Source organism: Dasypus novemcinctus, chromosome 1 (assembly GCF_030445035.2).
Source record: "Dasypus novemcinctus isolate mDasNov1 chromosome 1, mDasNov1.1.hap2, whole genome shotgun sequence".
Taxonomy (NCBI): domain Eukaryota; kingdom Metazoa; phylum Chordata; class Mammalia; order Cingulata; family Dasypodidae; genus Dasypus; species Dasypus novemcinctus.
This window is the reverse complement of record NC_080673.1, coordinates 150,755,299-150,778,656: the sequence shown is the minus strand read 5'-3', so window position 1 is coordinate 150,778,656 and position 23,358 is coordinate 150,755,299. Positions and strand designations below refer to the sequence as shown.

Sequence of the window (23,358 nt, the reverse complement as noted above, 5' to 3'; positions counted from 1 at the left end):
TTTTTTAATCGTAGAAACTTAAAACTAAGTCTAAGTAGTTAAGGGTGGGGAAGGGTGGACACTTGAAGAGATTTTGAAGGGTATTGCCTGGAGCTTTAGACGTAAGAGGCCGGTGACAATAGGTTTAAAGAAAACAGTAAAAGCCCGCAGATTTTTCTTTTAACAGCTCGGTTCTCTTGCAGTCACGCCAGATCTGGGACTAACATTTCCGTAGTTTGTTTATAAAAGAAATAAATAAAGGGAGCGGGGCCCACCTCTTCTCAGACCCGAGGGTAAGAGTGAGGGGCCTGGCGGATTAGTTGCGGACGCCCCCGTACGCCTCACCATCTTCAGCGGCAACTGAGAACAGGGCACCCCAACTCGCCCAGGGGCGGGGCGTACCAGGCGGCCACGCGCGCGGGCGGCGAGAGGGCGTGTCCGGCGGGCGCGCGCGAGCGGCGGAGGGGGCGTGTCCGGCGGGCGGCGGCGGCGGCGCGGGCCGGGTGCGCGGCGGAGCCTCCTGTGCTGGAATGTGCGGCTCCCGCGAGCTCGCGGCGCAGCAACAGAGCAAGCGCCGCCGAGGCCCCGGGCCCGAGACCCCGGCGGCGGCGGCGGCCGGGACGGCTCGGCGAGGGCCAGCGGCCTGAGTACCCTCTGTAGCTCCACTCCTGGGCCTTCGCGGGCCTCGACCGCCCCATCGCCCAACTTTTCCACCCTCCCACTCCCCTCCCCCGAAACTCCAGCAACAAAGAAAAGTAGTCTTGGGGAAGGAGCGGAGACGCCGGGTCGCCCGCCCGGCCTCGCGGAGAAACGCCGGTAAGCGCGACGCGGGGCTGGAGGCTCGGCAGGGGTGGGGGAGGGCCGGCCCGGCGGCGACGGCAGCCGAGCGGCGGGAGGGGGAGGGCGTGGAAGGACGCGGAGAGCGAGGCGCTGTCCAGGGCTGATTTGCAGATACTGTGGCTCCGGCGGCGGCTGCCGCGCGGGCGGGGGCGGGGGCGGGTGGCCGCGCGGGGTCGAGTTACACCGCCGTGGCCCGAGGGTCTGGGCCGGGGGCGTCCGTGGAGAGCGGCGCGTCGCCGGGACCCCCTCCCCAGGCCAGTCGGAGCCCCTGCCTCTTTGCGGGCCCGAAAGTCCTCCGAGTCTGGTCCTGAGATCGCGGAGTGGAGCTGCTCGGTTCCCTAGTCCTGAAACTTCCTCGTCGTCGTCCTCCCGTTTCCAGGTCGCCCGCCGCAGCCCGCGCCTGCCCGAGGCCCTCCCGTCCCCCCTCCGCCCGGCCTCTCCACTTCGCCGGAAGGCGCCTTTGAGTGCGGTCGGGCGGGTTGAGTCAGCCCCGGGGCCCGGGCGGTTCCGCCAACGGGGCTGGACAGCGATTTCTGCGCTGATGCCACCGCGGCCCTCGGCTCCCAGCCGCCCCGCCGCCCGACCTGGCGGGGTTGGGGTGCGCGTCCCACCAGATGCGTAGGGAGTGAAGTTCGCAAACTTCCGGGGCGCGCGGGCTGCGGCCGGCGCGCGTGGGAGGCCCTCTTGGCGGTTGGGGCCCGACGCCGCCGGAGGGCACCCGGGGAGCCTCACCGGTTCTCCTCCGAGGGCGAGTTCGGGGGCGGTCAGACGAGCAGGGACGCCAGCGTTCCGGTAACTTTACTTCTTCCTAGACTCGGGCCCGTAGGCCGGGGAGGGGCTTGCCTGGACTTGGGAAAGTCTTGGTCTGGTTCAACGGCGCACCGAGTTTGTTCTCCCCCACTTAAGAGTTGGGGGGCCCCGGGAAAAGATTCAGTGCGCGTGTTGGGGTAGCTCCCGCGAGTGGGTGTGTAGATGTGTGCAGCGAGCGGGCCGAGCAGAGAGGAAGCAAGAGCGCCGGAGTTTGCAAAGAGCTGCTTTGTGTTTGGTATTTTGAGAAAATGGCCGAATGCCTATTTCAGTCAGGAATGCCGCCGCCGAGGCAGGCGCTGGTGGCAGCAGCACGTAGGAATTCGTGCAACACTGCGCTTTCGGGTTATGCTTGGACAGCCTTCGCGACAGAATTGCTAAAATTACTTTAGTAGGGGTGGTAGTAGGTTTGGGGGAGTTAGGAAAGTCGATGTTTGTGTAAAATCAGGAGTAGCCTGGGCTGTTAAACCCTGGGAAAGCTTTTGCGGTCGATTTGTTTTCTGTGTTGGCATTTTGATTCCAACTTTGCATGGTACATATTGCCAAATCGGTTTGCGTTTATAAACGGGTGAAACCGATTACTTTTTGCGTTTTGGGTTTAACTTTAGTTTTTAGCGCTACCTGTCAGTTTGCCTTCTCTAACCTGTAAGGGAATACTTAGTTTGAGAAAAGTACCTTTTAAATGTGAAAGTAACGTAGGCAAGACCATTTAAAAAGCCAACATGTTTTCAAGAGGTGTTCTTGTAATGGCTTCCTTCTAGGCAAGTAGGCCAAGTTGAGCATTGGGCACAGTGCAAAAAAAGTTGCCGATTGTAGAGGCGAGTTGTACGTTTATTTTATTAGGGGGCTTGGAAGGTTAATTTTAAATTTTCATTTGTGAAGTTTCAAATATGCCAAGCTTCCTTTTTCACAGGAAAAAAGGTTCCGTGATTTTTTTCCCCTTTAAAACCAGTGGAGTCATCGAAAAATTAAGATAGTGTAAGTGGTTCTTTTTCACAATAGTTTGTTTTTCTGGAGTTAGTTGAATTCATCTGAAATTCAATTAAGTTGACCGATTATTACATCCCTCTACGTTCCAGATGTGTTTGTATACACAAATAAATCCAGTATGCCTTGGATTTCTTGGCTTTCTGATCCAGACCAGTGAACTGTGAAAGGAGAATAGGACAGCAGTTTGCTATTCTTGTATTGAATTTTTTTTTGCAGTGGTACCGGGAATTGAACCCGGAATCTAGTACATGGGATGCAGGTCTTCAACCACTGAGTTGGACCTGATCTTCACGTACTGAATTTTAAAAATAATTTTAATTAATTTTAAAAGTGAAGGTTATTTTTCCCCACCAGAATTAAAAGTGCTTAAGGGAAAGCATTCCAATCAAATATAAATTTAATCACGTTGATAAACTTAGTTGCCAGAGTAACCAATACAGTTGATTTAAAAACCTTTTTTAGGGGTAATAGAAGTTTTTGTAGACTGCAGTAAAAGAGAATTTGGAATTGCAAAAATAATTTAAAGGGCTGTATTTAGTAGTGAGGCTCAGTGAGCTTTAAAGATTACATTGGGAAAGGTTTGTTTTTTTTTTTAAATCAATGAAGAATTACATTGATGCTTTGGTTTTAAGACATTTAAAATTGCATTTAAATTGGTGCTCTTGTGTTTGTTTTGTTTTGCTCCCCAGAATACAGATATGGCCACCCAGGTAATGGGACAATCTTCTGGAGGAGGAGGGCTGTTCACCAGCAGTGCCAACATTGGCATGGCCTTGCCTAATGACATGTATGACTTGCATGACCTCTCCAAAGCTGAACTGGCCGCCCCTCAGCTTATCATGTTGGCAAATGTGGCCTTGACTGGGGAAGTGAATGGCAGTTGCTGTGATTATTTAGTTGGTGAAGAAAGACAGATGGCAGAATTGATGCCTGTTGGAGATAACAACTTTTCAGATAGTGATGGAGAAGGGCTTGAAGAGTCTCCTGAAATAAAAGGCGAACCTAATGGAATGGGAAACTTGGAACTGGGAAGTTTGGAACTCAGTGTTATAGAACCACAGCCTGTTTTTGAGGTATCATCTGCCACAGAAATTTATAGCTCAAATAAAGATCTTCCTACTGAAATACCTGGAGCAGAGGACAAATGCAAGAACTTGAAGACAAAACCTTTTCGCTGTAAGCCATGCCAGTATGAAGCAGAATCGGAAGAACAATTTGTGCATCATATTAGAGTTCACAGTGCCAAGAAATTTTTTGTGGAAGAAAGTGCAGAGAAGCAAGCAAAAGCCAGGGAATCTGGTTCTTCAACTGCGGAAGAGGGAGATTTCTCCAAAGGCCCCATTCGTTGTGACCGCTGTGGCTACAATACCAACCGATATGATCACTATACTGCACATCTAAAACACCACTCCAGAGCTGGGGATAATGAACGAGTCTATAAGTGCATTATTTGTACATATACCACAGTAAGCGAGTATCACTGGAGGAAACACTTGAGAAACCATTTTCCTAGGAAAGTATACACATGTGGAAAATGCAACTATTTTTCAGACAGAAAAAACAACTATGTTCAGCATGTTAGAACTCACACAGGTAAGAGGAGCTTTCTAGTCCATAAGTTCAACCCTATCAAAAAACTGAAACTTTAAAAATATATAAACAATTTCAACAAGCTCAGAAATAGAATACCAGCATTACCTATTACTTATTATCCTTAGTTTGTTACATGTCACATGTTGGTGCTTTTTGGGTAAATGTTTTACCTACTCAATTTAAAGAATAATGCTTTGAGGGATACTTCACATAGCATTACAGTTCACCCATTTAAAGTGTACAATTCAGTGTTGTGTGTGGTATACTCACAACTTTACATCCATTACCACAGTCTATTTTAGGACGTTTTCATCACCCCAAAAAGAAATCTGTATCCATTATCAGTCACTCCCAATTTCCTCCCACCACCCTTTTATTTACTCAATTTTAAAATGTTTCTCACATAGTTTTTATAAAAGGGGCCTCATTTTTTCAAAGAAATGTTACTACTGGTACTTAACTGTCACATTTTACATTTTCCTGGTGAGAATTGGTACCTTCAAGGCCTGATTACTGGTCTTAACAAAATGAATAAGAGCGTAATCTAGCATACTGTACTCTGGATCATAAGTGAAAAGGCACAGAGGGATACTCTTGGTATCAGGTCCCCTTTGCAGGAATTGGCACTTTGTAGGACAGGACCCCAGACCTAAGTGCGGAAAATTGGGGAGGGGAATTGCTTTACGTGGTAGAATTAAACACATACCTTTGATGGGGAAATGCCATTACAAGAAAGATCTCTACAGCAAGATTTCCAAGCCTTTGCAGATGGCTCTTGTATTTAAAGTAATATTTCACTTTGAAATCTAGTTTGGTAAAAGAGTTTGCACAGTTCCTTTGAAATTTGTTATAACCTGTGATTGTCTCCATGAAACCATTTAATTTCAAAAGTTAAAACATTACAAAATGCATTGCATAGATAGGGAAAGTTACTTGTGAGTCCTAACCTATGTAAATATTTTACCAGTTTGACTTAGACCAACTGTACACTACACTAACTTCACCTACAATATTTTGAAGCAAATCCCAGAAACCATTTGTGCTTCATCATAAATACTTCATATACATTTACCAGTTTTAAAAACCTTGATGCCTAATTATTTTAGAGTTGTCAATAACGTAGAATATTCTAGTAACTGATACATGATAAAATGCTCAACTTTACACTTTGTTGAATCTTTACAAATGTGTATACATTTATGTATAACTACCCAAGTCAAAAATAATTGATTTTTACAGCACCTCAGTGTCTTTTTGTCTTATTAAATTTTGATTTTTTTTCAGTTGTATTTGATAACCTCAGCTTTTGAGTTACTGAACAATGTAACAATTTCCCCAGAAAACTAAATAGTTTCAGTAATATTTAAATTTGTAGATTTAAAATCTAGAAGGAAATTTAGAAGGAAAAAATAGAAAATGCTGAAAATGAGCAAAATAGAATTTTGTGTGTATTTCTAATTTTGTATATAGAGGTTTTTGAAAATAGTGGTTCTACTTTTTGTGATTTCTTTAATTTGTTTTTGTGTTTTGTTAGTGATTTATTTTCATCTAATTAGTCATGGTGACTACTGTTATATGTACTTTATACCATCAGTTACTTAAGTTAGTCCCCACATTAAGGTTGACCTGGGTTAGGATTATATAGTGAACATTGGTTAATGGGTATCTTCACATTTTAGCGTTAAACCTTAGTCTCTAATGCAATTTAAAAAGTTTTTCCCTGGCTTTACCCTATTTTTTTTTTGAAATTTTTATTTTTTAAAGTAAACTTTATTTCAAATTAAAAAAATAACAGACCAAATAACAGCTGTACAAGTTATGGAAGCATTACTCCAAAAATTCTGTCCAGGCACTTTTATTACATCTAATCTTAGAAACAAATTCAGTTTCGTTGTTGTTGTTTACATTTAGCATTGATATAGTACTCTTTGCTTTTGCTACACAAATATTACATTTTTATTTTTGACTTTAGTCCATAAATTACATTAGTTATATTCCTCCTGTGATATCACCATATTAACACCTTGTAGAAGAACATTCCTATACCTATACTATCAACCGTAATCCCCATCCACTGCCAAAATCAGTTTTTCAGTCCCCAGATTATCCTCCAGCTGTCCTCCAACTAACATTAACCTTCCTAGACTATCCATTTCAGCCACAATCATATCCATAAGTCAGCAGTGTTTGTTACACTCATTATAATGTGCTACCATCCACTCCATCTGTTACCACTTATTTACAGCTGACCTTAGTAAGCATTCTACATATATCCAGGATCCAATCCCTTTAAAAAAAAAAAAAAAAGATTTATTTCTTTATTTCTCTCCCCTTCCCCCACCCCACCCCGGTTGTCTGTTCTCTGTGTCTATTTGCTGCGTCGTCTTTGTCTGCTTCTGTTGTTGTCAGCAGCACGGGAATCTGTGTTTCTTTTTACTGCGTCTTGTTGTTGTATCAGCTCTCCCTGTGTGAGGCACCGTTCCGGGGCAGGCTGTGCTTCCTTTCGCGCTGGGCGGCTCTCCTTACGGGGTGCACTCCTTGTGTGTGGGGCTCCCCTACGTAGGGGACACCCCTGCGTGGCACAGCACTCTTTGCGCGCATCATCCCTGTGCATGGGCCAGCTCCACAGGTCAAGGAGGCTGGGAGGGTTTGTACCGCGGACCTCCCATGAGGTAGACGGACACCCTAACCACTGGGCCAAGTTGGCCGCCAAATCCCTCTTCTCAAACTGCATTCTGTCTCCTACCAACCTACATTCCATAGTCCAAGTCCATAAGTCTACTCATCGTATTTAAGTTTATACCAGTGAGGTCATGCTGTAGGTGCCTTTTTTTTTTTTTTTAAAGATCATTTCTTTCTCTCCTTTTCTCCCCCGTTGTCTGTTCTGTGTTCATTCAATGTGTTCAGTGTCCACTTGCATTATCTGGTGGCACTGGGAGACTGTGTCTCTTTTTTTGTTGCATCATCTTGCTATGTCAACCCTCCGTGTGTGTGGTGCCACTCCTGGGTGGGCTGCGCTTTTTTCATGCAGGGCGGCTCTCCTTGCGGGGCACACTCCTTGCACATGGAGCACCTCTACACGAGGGTGCCGGGTATGGCATGGCACTCCTTTGTGTGCGGCAGCACTGCGTGTGGACCAGCTTACCAACACGGGTCAGGAGGCCCTAGAGTTTAAACCCTGGACCCTCCATATGGTAAATGGACACTCTATCAGTTGAGCCACGTCCTCTTCCCTGTCTTTTGTGTCTGGTTTATTTCACTCAACATAATGTCCTCAAGCTTCCTCCATGATGACGTGCTTTCCCAATTCATTTCTTCTACGTGTATACCACATTTGTTTATCCATTAATTGGTTGACGGACACTTAAGTTGTTTCCACCTTTTAGCAATTGTGAATAATGCTGCAGTTATCAGTGTGCAAATATCTGTTCAGGTCCTTTCTTTCAGTTCTCAATATATTCCTAATAGGATAGCAGGTCATATGGCAGTTCTATATTTAGCTTCCTGGAGAACCGCCAAACCATCTTCCACAGGGGCTGCACCATTTTATATTCCCACCAGTAGTGAGGGAATGTTCCTGTTACTCCAGATACTCTCCAGCACTAGTAGTTGCTTTTTTAATAATGACCATTCTCTATGGCGTGAAATGATACCTCATTGTAGTTTTGATCTGTGTGATGTTGAGCATCTTTTCATGTGCCTTTTGGCAATTAGTACTTCCTCCTTGGAAAAATTTCTGTCTTTTGCCCATTTTTTAAATTGGTTTGCTTGTCTTTTGGTCATTAGGTTGTGTGATCTCTGTATAACATGGAAATGAAACCCTTGTCGGATATGTGGTTTCTGAAGATTTTTTTCCCTTTGAGTTGGCTGCCTTTTCACATTCTGACAAAATGGTTTGAAACACATTTAATTTTAGGAAGTTCCATTCATTTTTTCCCCCCCCTTTCACTTCTGTTGTATTAGGTGTAAGATCCAAGCAACTACCACCTACAAAGATCTTAAAGATGTTTCCCTACGCTTGCTTCTAGGTTTATGGTTCTAGTTTTTATATTTAGGTCCCTGATCCATTTTGAGTTAATTTTTTATAAGGTGTGAGATCTTTTTCTTTTAGATATATATATCCAGTTTTCCCTGCACTATTTGTTAAATAAGTTATCCTGACCCAGCTGAGTGGGGTTCGCAGCCTTGTCAAAAATCACTTACCATAAATGTGAGTCTATATCTGAACTCTTGATTCAATTCTTTTGGTCAATCTGTCCATCCTTATGCCAGTATGATACTGTTTTTACCATTGTAGTTAGATAAATCCAGAAGTAAGAGTCCTCCAATTTTGTTCTTCTTATTTTAAGATTTGTTTTGGTTATTCAATGGCCCTTACCTTTCCAGATAATTTTTGTAATTGGTTTTTCTTATTTACAGAGTAGGTTGTTGGAATTTCTATCAGTATTGCTTTAAATATCATTAAGGGTTGGAAGAATAACTATCATTAAGATTTATCATTAAGAATTGGCATCTATTCAAAAAAAATAAAAATAAATTAAAAATGAAGGTCAGCAATTCAAAAAAAAAAAAAAAAGAATTGGCATCTTAATGATAGTTATTCTTCCGTTTATTTAGGTCATCTTTGATTTCTTTTATCAATGTTTTATAGTTTTCTGAATACAGGTCCTTTATTTCTTTAGTTATGTTTATTACTAACATTCTTTTAGTTGCTCTTTACATGGAGTTTTTTTTCTGACTTCCTCAGATTGCCGAGATATCTTTTTATTGCCTAATTGCTCTACCTAGAACTTCTAGCACAATATTGAACAAGACATCCTTGTCTTTTTCCTGGTCTCAGCAGGAAAGATTTCATTCTTTCAATATTGAGTACAGTGTTAGCTATGGGTTTTTCATATATACACTTTACCCTAGTGAGAGTTTCCTTCTAGTCCCATCTTTCAGAGAGTTTTTTTTTTTTTAAGATTTATATTATTTATTTACCCCCCTCACACAAACACACACATTGTTTGCAGTTGCTGTTTGCTTTCTGTGTCCATTTGCTGTGTGCTCTCTGGGTTTTCTCTTTAGGAGGTACCGGGAACCAAACCTGGGACCTCTCATATGGGAGAGAGGCGCTCAATCACTTGAGCCACATAAGCTTCCTGGTTGGTTTTGTCTCTCATTGTCATTCCTCTGTGTCATCTTGTTGCGCCAGCTCTCCTTGTCCAGGAGGCCCTCGGAATTGACCCCGGGACCTCTCAGGTGTTAGGTGGGAGCCCATTTGCTTGAGCCACATCTGCTTCCACCACCACCCCCCCCCCCAGCCTTTTTTTTTTTTTTTTTTTTTAAGGAATTTGTCCCACAGTTTTGAAAGCTAGAAGTTCAACATCAAGGTTTTGGCAGGGTTTGCTTTCTCCCCAAAGTTTCCTGGAAATGGTGATTTCTCTCCTTGTGTATGCTCTGGTTTGTGTGATCTCATAGTTGTGTATTTGTCAATTCAGTAATTATTAGAGCATTTTCATTCTAATAATAATAATTAAAAAACAACTCATCTAAATCCCTCTATGCTTCTCCTGCCATATATAGCTGTTATTCCATTTGTCCCTAGTTTATTTATATTTATATTATGTATAGATGGAGTCAAGTAATATGTAGTACCTTGTATCTAGTTTCTTTCACTTAGTATGTCTTTTTTTTTACCCTTGCTGGAACACTTTTTCTTTTTTAAGATTTATTTTATTTATTTCTCTTCCCCCTCCCCCCACCATCTGGTCTCTGTGTCTGCTTGTATTCTCATTAGGCAGCTCCAGGAACTGATCCTGGGACCTTCCAGAGTGGGAGAGAGGGAGTTATTCTCTTTTTTATTTATTTTTCTAAATTTTTTCTTTTTTTTTTCAAAGAGGACATTGGATTACAGGGGTAGACAAGGTTAGGTGCCTATAAAGATGGCACCCAATTGGTGGGGGACAGTATATATATTTATATATATTTTTAAAATCATTTATTTTCAAAGAGAAATTGTAATAGGTAACAGTATTAGGCACTTGGTAGGGAGTTATTCTCTTGTGTCACCTCAGATCCCTGATCTACTGCGTCTCTTATTGTTTCTCCTCTGTGTCTCTTTTTGTTGCGTCATCTTGCTGCGCCAGCTTGCCTTTACCAGGGGGCCCTGGGCATTGAACCCTGGACTTCTATACGGTAGACAGGAGCCCAATTGCTTGAGTCACATCCTCTACCCACTGGAGGATTATTGATATGTTAGTATATACTTCTGCTTATAGTTTGCTTTGGTTGTATTTTTGTTAAGTTTCAAAGGAGAAGAGAACAGTCTTAGATATCTAATATTATATATATTCATATTTTACTTGAGTTTCATTAAGCTATGCAGTAGTACCATGTTAGGTATTTTAGCTTTCCCTCTAGTAATATACATGAACTTAGGGGAGCAGATGTGGCTTAAGCAGTTGAGTGCCTGCTTCCCACCTGGGAGGTTCTGAGTTCAGTCCCCAGCCCCAGTTCCTCAAAAAACAAAACAAAACAAAAAACCATGAATTTAGACTTTTCCTTTTAACCACTGACATACCCTTGTAATAGCACTACTAGTTACAAACATGTTGTACTTTCACCTTTTCTATTCATTTCCAAAGATTAACAAACAACTTTTTTACCAATTCTGCTCAGCTGTCCATTCACTAACCTCATTCTACCTTCTGGTGACCCATATTGTAGTTATTAGCTCCATGGCTTTACACAATATGTTTAGTTCATAATAGAGCGATCATGTAGTATTTGTCCTTTTGTGTCTGGCTTGTTTCACCCAACACAGTGTCCTGCACGTTCATCCATGTTGTCATGCGTCATGACTTCATTTCTTCTTACAGCTGCGTAATCTATTGTGTGTAGACACCAGAGTTTATTTATCCTTTAGTCAGTTGATGGACACTTGTGTTGTTTGAATCTTTTGGTAATTGTGAATAACACCACTGTGAACATCAGTGTGCAGGTGTCTGTTTGTGTCACTGCTCTCAGTGTTTATGGAGTGGTATTGCTGGCTCACATGGGAAATCTATGTTCAACTTTCCTAGGAACTGCCAAACATTCCTCCGCAGTGGTTGTACCGTTTTGCATTCCCACCAACAGTGAATAAGCATTCCTGTCTCTCTACATCCTCTCCAACACTTGAAAGTTTTTGTCTTTTTGATAGTGGCCATTCTTATAGGTGTGAAATGATATCTCATTGTAGCTTTGATTTGAATTTCCCTGATAACTAGTGATGTTAACATTTTTTTCATGTGTTTTCCCTGTTTGTATTTCTTTGAACAGATATCTGTTCAAGTATTTTCCCCATTTTTAATCGGGTTCTTTGTCTTTTTATTGTTGAATTGTAGTACCTCTCTTTATATATCATAGTTATTAAACGCTTAACAGATGTGTTGGGTAATTTTCCCTCCTTTCCTTTTTTTTTTAAGACTTCTTTATTTACTTATCTTCTCCAAGAACCAGCTTTTGGTTCTTTCTTTTTTTTTTGTTCTCAATTTCATTTATTTCTGTTCTACTCATTATTTCTTTCCTTCTGCTTGCTTTGGGATTGGTTTGCTTTTTTTTTTCTTTCCTTGTTCCTCCTGGTGTACAGTTTAGGTCTTTGATTTTAGCTCTTTTTTTTTTAGTATAGGAGGTGAGGGCTATAAATTTGCCTCTCAGCAGTGCCGTTGCTGTATTACATAAGTATCCCATAAGTATTGATGTTACCTGTTTTTAACTTGCCTTCATTTCTACACTCTTCTCCAGACCTTTTGCCCTTGTCTTTTCCTTTTAGAGGGTAACACACCCTTTATTATTGCTTGTAGATCCAGTTTCTTCATAGCAAACTCTCTGTGTTTGCTTGTCTGAGAAGACTTTAAACTTGCCTCTATTTTCTTTTAAAATTTTAAATCAGTTGTATTGATACGTATTAACAAAGCATACAATCCATCGTCTTCATTTTTGAAGGATGGTTTTGCCTGATAGAGAATTTTTGGTTGGCAGTGCATCTCTTTCTATATTAAATACATTGTTCTACTGCTGTCTTGGTTTCTAATGAGTTTGGCACTTAGCCTTATTCAAGGGTTCCTTTTTTATAAATGATACATTGCTTTTCTCTTGCTGCTCTCAGAATCCACTCTTTATTTTTGCATTTGATATTCTGAATAGTACATGTCTTGGAGTAGGTCTATTCAGATTTATTCTTTTTGGGGTACTTTGTTCTTTTTTAATATTTACATTCATTAGGGTTGGAAAATTTTGGTCGTTATTTCCTCAGATATCCTTTCTGTCCCTTTTCAGTTCTCTCCTCTTTGTGGGACACCTATTATGGTATGTTTTTGCATTTCGTGTTGTCACTCACTTCCCTGAGATCCTATTCATTTGTTTCCATTTTTTTCCTTCCCTCCTATCTTTTCAAGTTCAGTTGTCCTATCCTTAGTTTCACTTATTTGTTCTTCTGCAATTTCATATCTGCTGTTAAGTGCTGCTAATGTACTATTTCAAGATTTAATTATTTCTCCCTGCCCCCTATAGTTATTTGCACTTGCTGTCTGCTCTCTGTTTTGTGCTCTCTCTGTATGCTCTGTGTATGCTGCTGCTTTTTAGGAGGGCACTGGGAACTGAACCTAGGACCATGCATGTGTGGGAGAGAGATGCTCAATTGTTTGAGCCACATCTGCTCCCTGCTTGTTGTATTTTCCTGTTGCGTCAGCTCACTGTCTTGCTTGTTTTCTTTAGGAGGCATTGGGAACTGAACTGGGGACCTCCCATGTGGGTGGGTGTCCCAACTGCTTGAGCCACATCTGCTTTCCTGCTAGTGTACTTTTTTCTAAAGATCTATTTTTTATTTATTTCTCTTCCCTTACCACCCTACCATTGTCTGCTCTCTTTGACCATTTGCTGAGTGTTCTTCTGTATCCACTTGCATTCTTGGTGGTACCGGGAATTTCTGCCTTTTTTTGTTGCGTAATCTTGCTGCGTCAGCTCTTCATGTGTGCGGCGCCGCTCCTGGGCGGGTTGCACTTTTTTCGCACCAAGCGGCTCTCCTTGCTGGGCACACTTCTTGCACATCGAGTTCCCCTATGCTCGGGAACCCCCTGCGTGGCATGGCACTCTGTGTGCATCAGCACTGCCCATGGGCCTGTTTACCACACAGGTCAGGAGTCCCTGGGTTTGAACACTGGGCCTCCTGTATGGTAAGCGGACGCTCTGTCAGTTGAGCCAAATCTGCTTCCTTGGCTAATGTACTTTTAATCTTACTCATTTTGTCTTTCACTTCCATAAGCTTTGTTACCTTTCTTTGCAGACTTTTGAATTGTTCTTTATGTTCACCCAGTGTCTTAATAGGTTTTATTTCTTTAGTCACATTTTTTTTGTCTTTATTCATTTTTTTAATATTACATTAAAAAAATATGAGGTCCCCATATACCCCCCACCCCCCTTTAGCCACATTTTTATTTCCTTTAATTGATTAAGGAGATTTGTGTGAACATCATTGATTAGTTAGCTCAAACCGGGTGTCTCCTCTGGATATTTGGTTTGTTCCTTTGGCTGGGCCTTATCTTCCTGTTTCTTCATATGACTTTTTATCTTTTGTTAATATCTAGGCATCTGATTATGTTGGTTGCTTTTACTCTGTTGAATCTGTTTTTACTTCACAGCACTTCTTTGCTTTTTTGTTCAGTTTTTTCTAAAACTTTACATTGCCTTGTTTAAGTTATTAAAACAGGGATGGGGGCCGCTAATAGGGCATAGACCCAATCTTTGGTACCTGGAAAATAAACAGGAGAAACAAGCCTTGTCTTCACTTTCCTTGCTGTCCAGCAAATGGTACTCTTCGGCATACCTTTTCATGAAGATGAGTCCTTCAGTTTCTAGTAACTAGCTCTTCTGAATCAGGGATTCGAAACCTAGTTATGATGATTATATTTGCCAAAGAGAAACCATACTTAGCCCTCACCTGCATTGGAGGGATACAGTGTTCAGGTTGTTTCCATGTTTTGGCTATTTTGAATAATTCTGGTATGCACTTTTTTATTCTTTTAATTTAAAAAAATTTTTTTACTTAAGAGAAGTAGATTTAGAGAGAAATCGGGCATAAACTACAGAGTTCCCATATACTACCATATTACTAATACTTTGCCTTAGTTTGGTATATTTATTAAAATTTGTGAAAGAATAATTGTATAATTTGCTATTAACATCATTTATGTTAGGGTTCACTGATAGGCACTTTTTTGTATAAGCTTCTGAGTGGCATTTTTTTGGATAAGTTCTGAGTGGATAAGTTTTCATTTTTATTGGGTATGTACCTAGCAATTGGAATTACTGGGTCATTTTTTATTTATTTTATTTTTTTTAAGATTTATTTTTATTTATTTCTCTCCCCTTCCCTCCCCCTCCAGTTTTCTGCTCTCTGTGTCCATTCGCTGTGTATTCTTCTGTGACCGTTTCTATCCTTATCAGCGGCACTGGGAATCTGTGTTTTTTTGTGTGTGTCATCTTGTAGTGTCAGCTCTCTGTATGTGTGGCGCCATTCTTGGGCAGGCTGCTCTTTCTTTCGTGCTGGGTGGCTCTCCTTACGGGGCGCACTCCTTGTACGTGGCCCCTACGTGGGGGACACTCCTGCGTGGCAGGGCACTCCTTGTGTGCATCAGTACTGCGCATGGGCCAGCTCCACACGGGTCAGGGAGACCCGGGGTTTGAACCTTGGACCTCCCATGTGGTAGGCGGATGCCCTATCCATTGGGCCCAGTCCGTTTCTCTGCTGGGTCATGTGGTAAAACTCTGTTAGTTAATCTTTAGAAGAACTGTTAGACTTTTCTAAAGTGAATATAAAAGCAGTTTTACATTCCCACCAGCCATACATGAAGCTTCCAATTTCTCCAGATCCTTGCCAGCACTTGTTATTACTTTTCTGTTATAAGCATCATCATGAATGTGAAGTCATTGCATTCTTGTTTTGATTTGCATTTCCATGACGGAAATTCATGTTGAGCATCTTTTCATGTGCTTATTGACCATTTTGTATATTCTTTCCAGAAATCAGGAACATTTTTTAAACCACCTGAAGTCTCTCAGGTCAAAAATAGGCATTCTATTGTTCCTACCTAATTAGACCTAATCTATAGCTACTTGAAATTTACACTTGTAACAATGTCTAACTTCTTTACTTTATAAAGTAGCTAAGACATACAAAAAAAGATTAAAATGAAAAACACTCCCAACTTTACTCATTACTTTGTGGTTGACAACTCACATCCATACAGAATATGCATCTTTCAGTCGTAAGTTTTTAATTACTAAATCACTGGTCTTTCATATTTTAGTTTATCTCTGCCCCCATGACTTTTCTGATATATTATATTATATATATACCACCCCCCCCCCCATTATTTGCTCTCTGTCCATTCGCGTGTGTTCCTTGTCCACCTGTATTCTTGTCAGTGGCACTGGTCTGTCTCTTTTTGTTGCATCGTCTTGCTGCATCAGCTCTCTGTGTGTGTGGTGCCACTCCTGGGCAGGCTGCACTTTTTTCACGCAGGGCGGCTCTCTTTACAGGGTGCACTCCTTGTGTATGGGACTCCCCTACATGGGGGATGCCCTTGTGTGGCACAACACTCTTTGCGCTCATCAGCACTGTGCATCGGTCAACTCGACAGACGGGTCAGGAGGCCCTGGATTTGAACCCTGGACCTCTAATGTGGTAGGCGGATTCTCTATCCATTGAGCCAAATCTGCTTCCATACTTTATATTTTAACACTGTTTACTGACCATTTTGTAAATGTTACACCTATACTTGAAATTAACTTAAAGCAGCAATACCCTCCCACTTCTCAACTCCCACTCAAAAGCATTGGACTAACAAAATTGTTAAATTGTTAAGCTAGGGAAGCGGATGTGGCTCAACTGATAGAGCATCCGCCTACCATATAGGAGGCCCAGGGTTCAAACCCAGGGCCTCCTGGTGAGCTGGCCTACGCGCAGCGCTGCCGCATGCAAGGAGTGCCATGCCACGCAGGGGTGTCACCTGCATAGTGGAGCCCCACATGCAAGGAGTGTGCCCCGCAAGGAGAGCTGCAGCACACAAAAAGTGCAGCCCTCCCAGGACTGGTGCCACACATGGGAGAGCTGATGCAGCAAGGCGCAACAAAAAGAGACAGATTCTTGGTGCCACCTGTGCCGGATGACAATGCAAGCGACACAGAAGAACACACAGCGAATTAACACAATTTAACTGCATACAATGGGCAGGGAGTGGAGAGAAATAAATAAAAAATAAATCTTTAAAATTGTTAAGCTAGCAATTTCAAATGGTAGATTTTATCATTTGCAAGGATAAAAAATTATCCTACCCATAGCATCAGAAAATTTGGAAAGATCTTTTTAAGGATATTTTTAATTAGTAAAAGAATACTCCTTGAAATTTTTTTTTTTTTAACTAAGGTCATTTCTCAGTTCCCTTTTTCTTTTTCTTTTTCTTTTTCTTTTTTTCAGTTCTTAAAATACTAATGTAAAAGCATTGCAGCATCACTGTGAAAATGAAAACGACTGTGAATTCACAAAGCTAGTGGTATTTTTTTGTCAGCAAAATTTAAACAATGTCATTCTCTAAATTCTGAATTAAATCATTTATATTTCTAATTCAGGATAAAATTGGTCATTTTTTCAGGAATAAGAAAAAGTTTTTTCAAAGATTTATTTATTTCTCTCTACCCCCTCATTGTTTGCACTTTTTGTGTCTGTTCATCTTCCTTGTTTCTTTCGGAGGCACTGGGACCTCCGATGTGGGAGGGAGGCACCTAATATCTTGAGCCACTTCCATTCCCTAGAAAAAAACATTTTAAAAAACGCTCAGTGCTGATTATTGTATATATTGCTAGTGAGAATGGTATTTGTCTTATTTTGTTATATAATTAAACACCATTATTTTTTGCAGGAGAACGGCCTTATAAATGTGAACTTTGTCCTTACTCAAGTTCTCAGAAGACTCATCTAACTAGACATATGCGTACTCATTCAGGTTTGTAAGAAATGGGAACTTTTCTATCATTTGTAGTAAACATAGGAAGTTTTTTAGACCTGGAACTTATAAAACTGAATGTAAATGTGTGTTTGCACTTTTTCTGGGGAGGGTCCTTTACTTCTATCAGTTCTTCAAAGAGTTCCATGCATGCAGGAAAAGTTGAACTGCTGTCCTTGACCAAGGCTGACTGCTGTATCCTTTTTGTCAACCCATCTTATCACAGTCCTTCAACATGCCCTCTCACACGGTTTAACATTGGGTATTATGGTGTGATTTCCAGGTTCCAGGATTTCCTTCGTAGATTCTCAGGGCTTGAAATTTCAAGTTTGTTCTGTTTTGAGAGTTGAAAAGACTTTAGGACTTATTTCAAAAACGAAGCCGAAAAGAAACTGTCAGATAACCTAGGATCACAATTTATTAACCTATAATAAAGTGTGGGACTAACCAGTGGTAGATGTATCTGCTCCAATGACTGACATAATCTAGATCATACAGATCATACGTAATTGGTCTTCCATTAATTACTGAGGTATGTAGGGTGGTAAAATTTTTTAGCACAGATGATTTTACTTCATTTTGACCATGATTGACCCTTGGGTGAATTGCCACTTCTGAGGAGAATACTGCCTTCCATTATATACTCCTATGTGGAAAGATGATAAAATCTTGCTCTTCACAGAAGTCCGTGAATACCCATTTCCCTTAACAGTTACCTTAATGTAGCCACTAAGCCTCATGTGGCTTTTGAGCTTATAGAATATGTATAGTGTGAATTGAGTCGTAAAAAATACATGCTAGGTTTCAAAAACTTAATGTGAAGAAAAGAATGTAAAATACCTATTTCATGTTTTTTACATGTTAAAATGATATATTAGGGTAAATTTTTACCCATTTCTTTTTACCTTTTCAGTGTGACTACTAGAAAAGTTAAAAGTATGTGGCTTGCATTATATTTCTTTTGGACAGTGCTGCCTTAAGACATTAATGACTTGATAAATATTACAGATTGACTTGATAAATATTACAGACTAGGGGGGCAGATAGTATGCACACTTTTCATGACCCCCTGTGCTTATCATGTATCCTTTTTTTTAGTATTTGTATTTTTTTAAACTTTAGTTTGTACATTTAATAATTGAAAATATAAACAATTGTTAAAAATAAAAAGAAAATACAGTTAAATAAAAACATACATTTCTCAATTAAATTTACTGGATATGTATATATTTTTTAATCATAATATATGTTACACAATATATTTGGTTCATAGTAACACAATCATACTGTATTTGTCCTTTTATGTTTGTCTTGCTTCGCTCAACATAATGTCCTCCAGGTTCATCCATGTTGTCACATGCTTTACAACTTCATTTCTTTTTACAGCTGCATAATATTCCATCATGGAAATACACCACAGTTCGTTTATCCACTTATCAGTTGATGAACACCTGGGTTGTTTGCAACTTTTGAGAATTACAAATAATGCTGCTATGAACATAGGTGTACAAATGTCTGTTCACGTCCTGGCTCTCAGTTTTCTGGGTATATACCCAGTAGTGATACGCAGGGTCACGTGGCATGTATATGCTCACCTTCCTTAGGAACTGCCAAATAGTCCTCTGCAGTGGCTATATCATTCTGCATTCCTACCAAGAATGAATTAGATGTTCCTATGTCTTGACATCCTTTCCAACACTTGTAGTTCCGTGTCTTTTGTAGTTCTGATAGGTGTGAAATGATACCACATTGTAGATTTTAATTAAATTTCCCTAATCATGGGTGATGTAGAGCATTTCTTCATGTGTTTTTTTGCCATTTATTTTTTTCTTTGGACAAATGTCTATTCAAGTCTTACCCATTTTTAAATTGGGCTGTTTGTTAGAGTTGAAATGTGACATCTCTTTATATATCCTGGTAATACATTAAACCCTTATTGGACATGTGATTTTCAAATGTTTTCTCTCATGTCATGAGTATTCTTGAGTATTCTAAATATTCCTGAGCAATTAAGTTGGGCCAATTACCAGAATCTGATTTTTTATTACCTTTGGTTGCTTCTGGGCTTCATTTTTAAAAGATAATTTGAATGCATTCTCAGACTTGGTTGGGGTTAAGGCATTATATCCTAAATGGCCAGGCTTTAGTCATTAAATAAAACACTTAAGAGATTAACATGAGTTAACCATTTTAGTCTTCATAATTACCCTATGATATATGAATTCTATATTATTCCCATTTGTAGATGGGTAAACTTAAGACATTGAGGAAATAGGGCCATTTTTCATGTAGAATATCCTACCTTCTGAACTTTTGCTTTCTTATAATGTCATTTATCTTCTTTCTCTCTCCTTTGGATTACCTATAAATTTAAAGTCTTAGTATCTATTTCTTGATAATACTTGGTCTTGTCATAATATAAATGTTTATCTATGGTGATTTACCCCAGTCAATAATTGGTACTGGGAACAATTTTATTTGGGTTTGCTAAATGTTGTCTTGAGTTTTGTTTGCTGTATTTTAAAGGTGGTTTTCAGTAGTTGCTGTTACTGTATAGGAAGTATTTTAAAAGTCTGTTACTAATGAATGAATATTAGCTACTATCATTTGCATTCTGGGTATTGAAAAATTGAACTTCATTTTCTCTAATCTTACTATCTTGAAGAGACTTAATCCCAGTTTATAGATGATAACACAGGCTCAGAGAGGATAAATAATTTATCTAAGGTTAATAGTCATTTCTTAGATGTAGAATTAAGATTTAGCCTCAGAACCAGCCCTCCCATTTTTGTTTGTCAAAGGTGTTTAAAAAAATATGATTGCTCAGAAAGTGACTCAAGTAAAGAAGCTACATATAGCATATTGAAATTTGAGCCACAGTGAATTGAGAGAGCAGAGCCATTGTGTTTTATTGGATGCCAAGAGATTGTGAGTAAAAAAAAAAATGGTTAGTCTGTTTTGTGTGTATGGGTATGCTGAATTACTTTTAGCAGATCCTGTATTTTGATACTTTTAATAGAAGTTGCAATAAAATGAGGCTAAGTCAGGTCAAATTGGTTGGCCTTTCAGTCAGCATCACATGAAGTGTGACTATCTTCTCTGTGGTTTGGTGTCTGAACTGGGAATTTTGGTTTCTTGTTAATGTGAATGTATTTTAGAGAAGTAAAGTGTGTGCCCAGTCTGCTTCTAGAAGATTAGGCTCTGGGGAGTTGTTAACTTTTTAGCTAAACTAACAGATTAGTTTATGAGGCAAAACCTTATTGATCATTTATTTTGAGCACTTTTATCCATTGGAGTAGGTCTCCTCTGGTCAAATTAGGAATCAGAATATTTGGTGAGAGAGAAAATGCAGATATTCAGGTTGTTATTCTCCATTTTATTGGTGTTTCTGCCTTATAGTATTAGTATATCCTCCCCCGGGTAGACCTATAGACACTGACACTGTCTTCAGCTCTCCCTTTTTACCCTCAGTGGAGATGTCACTGTTCAGTTTGTACTTGTCATTCTATTTTTTGCTCTTTGTCATTTATCTATATATACTTTATGTATCATACTGGTTATTTACCCCATCCAGGGAACATAGGTGTTCATTTTGCTTGTTTTTCCATTATGTGTGTAATAGGTGTTTGTTAAAGAGTATTAACAGAAAAGTAGGAGACAACATGGTAAGTTCCACCTTCATTCCATTACTCTTTTTTTAAGGTGGAAAAATTTTTTTTCAGCAGTAAATTCATTTTCTTTACACCAACTATTTGGTGATTATTTGAAGGTACTATATGTAAGAGCTGGGCTTCTTGAAAAGATGTTAAAACAGTATTTTATTGAGGTATAATTATGTGTGTAAATATACAGCCCAACTTTATATGTATGTCTTTATTTGTTTAACTTCTACCAAAATCAAGACATGGAATATTTCCATCACCCTCAGAAAAGTTCCCTCTTGGCCTTTTCCAGTCAGTACCCCTTCAGTCTCCCCACAGTTGATAATCTGACTTCTCTTCTCAAGTTTTACCTGTTTTAAATGTCTTATGAACTATACAGTGTGTATCTTGTGTCTTGTTTCTTTCACTTAGCTTGTTTTTGAGATTCATATCATGTTGTTGCACTGTGAGAATTTGATTTTCATTCCTGAGTAGTAATACTTGTATGTCTCTGTTACCTTTGTTCTTTTTGGACTATTTACATGAAAATGTAAACCTAGTAAAAGTATTTCCTCCTTGAATTTAATTTGCCTTACACTTATAAACCAATTTGGGAAGAATAAAATAAAATGGCACATTTATGTTTACAAAGATGAGGAACATAGATAATTGTTAATAAAGTTGGGAAAGGAAGTTAAAAAGATTTATATTCAGCTAGGTACTAATAACTTAGAAATTCTTGATGAATAGATACTAAAATATAAATGATTTAATGGTGTCAAAAGGAAGACAAAAGCTATAAGGGAGCAAACTGATTATGCCACTAAATTTTTTTATCAGTTTCTTTTGAAAAGTATTCATAAAATATACAGTCCATCCAAAATGTACAATTAGGAGTATTTGGTATAGTCACAGAGTTGATGCCATTACGTTTTAAGCAAAATTCTCTATTCTCTCTCACACCCTATCACTGGTATCCTCAGGCATGCATCTCAGTTGATGCTTGCTGTGATGCCTGCAGATCTTTTTCAATAGAGATTACAAAATGGTGATATTTTAATTATTCTTTTATTAACACAGATATTTTCACAGATGAAAAGAATTCATCAACTATTTGTTTGCTCAGAGGGAGATTTATATAGAATAGGCAGGATGATAACTATTTGAATCTTCCTTTTTATTTACCTGTACTAAAAATTACCATTTGGTGCCAAAAGTGGTGAATTACAGGTAATGCATACTGTATACTTATACTGTCTGCTCCAGGCTAAATGCTCTACATAACTTAGATTGTAGGTCACAACTCCATGGTGAGGAAATTGAGTCCTAGAGGCATCTTTATTTTTATTAAAGTTACCACAACACTGTTTACCATTTTAACCACTTCCATGAGTATAATTCAGTGGTATGATTATGTTGACATCGTTATCCATTATCAAAACTTGATCACCCCAAACTATGTCCTTTAAGCAATAAATTCCTTTTCTCTGTAACCTGCAATCTATTTTATGTTTTCCAATTTGTATATTCTCTCTGTAACCTGCAATCTATTTTATGTTTTCCAATTTGTATATTCTGGGTAATTTCACAAAAGGGGAATCATACAATATTAGTCCTTTTGTGGAGCCCTGGAGACTTAATAAGAGTAGTTCCTTGCCTGGGGTCTCAGAGTAAGCAGGGTACAAAGGCTATACTTGATCCCCCAGTCTCTTACTTGGAAACTTAGTTCTTAACCATTATTCCACTTTTCTTTACCCATTCATTGTCTATATATATTAAGCAAATTGTTGTATCCATTCAAAGGACAAAATCAGGTCAAGTATATAGTAATGTGGTGTGTTTGAAAAACTTATTTATATTAAAATGGAAGAGAGTTGTTCCATTAGCTCCTTTTCCAATCTGCAAACCTGGATAAGGTTTTTTTGTTTGTTTTTGAGGTACCAGAGCTGGGTTTTGAACCCAGGGCCTTATGTGGGAAGCCAGCGCTTATCCCCTGAGCTACATCAGCTCCCAGGAGAAGATTATTTTGTGTGTGTTTGTACTTCAATATTTTAAGTTTTCACCAGGCATTTTCAAATCATATAAAGCTGAAGGTCTGACTAGTTTTGCTTTATAAAAAATAAAATAAGATTTTATATGAATATGAGAATGTTTGCGAGATGAATTTTCATAAATTTCAATTTCCGTTTTTCTACTATGCATTCCATTGGACCAGTGGGGTATGGATACCATTTGGTAATATTACTAGAATGTGATCTAGCTGGGTATGTATTCAGGTAGAATGTGTTACTTTTAATGCCTTTAATTTGGGGGTGGGAGGTGGTTTTCCTGGTTTTGTATGTATGTGATTATGATTTTGTTTGTTTATATTACATACCATATCTATTTGTATGCCCCTTCTCATTTACCTAGTTTCCTTGCACATTTTCTAGAAAAATCTTAGAAGAATGTGGGGGGCAGGGGGAATTCAGAGATGTCTG

The 23,358-nt window shown here is 39.5% G+C and overlaps 1 protein-coding gene across 2 annotated transcripts in view; it reads left to right on the top strand.

Annotated features, from left to right (window-relative positions):
• The first annotated feature begins 704 nt into the window (after positions 1 to 704).
• REST (RE1 silencing transcription factor) overlaps positions 705 to 23,358 on the top strand; it is a 29,174-nt gene continuing 6,520 nt past the window's right edge. The window contains exons 1-3 of one of the 2 annotated variants that reach the window (XM_071216439.1): positions 705 to 795; positions 3,306 to 4,209; positions 17,154 to 17,237. In XM_071216439.1, the coding sequence (XP_071072540.1) occupies positions 3,315 to 4,209; positions 17,154 to 17,237 (979 nt within the window). In that variant the 5' untranslated portion in view covers positions 705 to 795; positions 3,306 to 3,314. Of the gene's footprint in view, positions 796 to 1,317; positions 1,612 to 3,305; positions 4,210 to 17,153; positions 17,238 to 23,358 lie in introns of those variants that run through there. The other variant, XM_004483864.4, reaches the window with a different exon arrangement.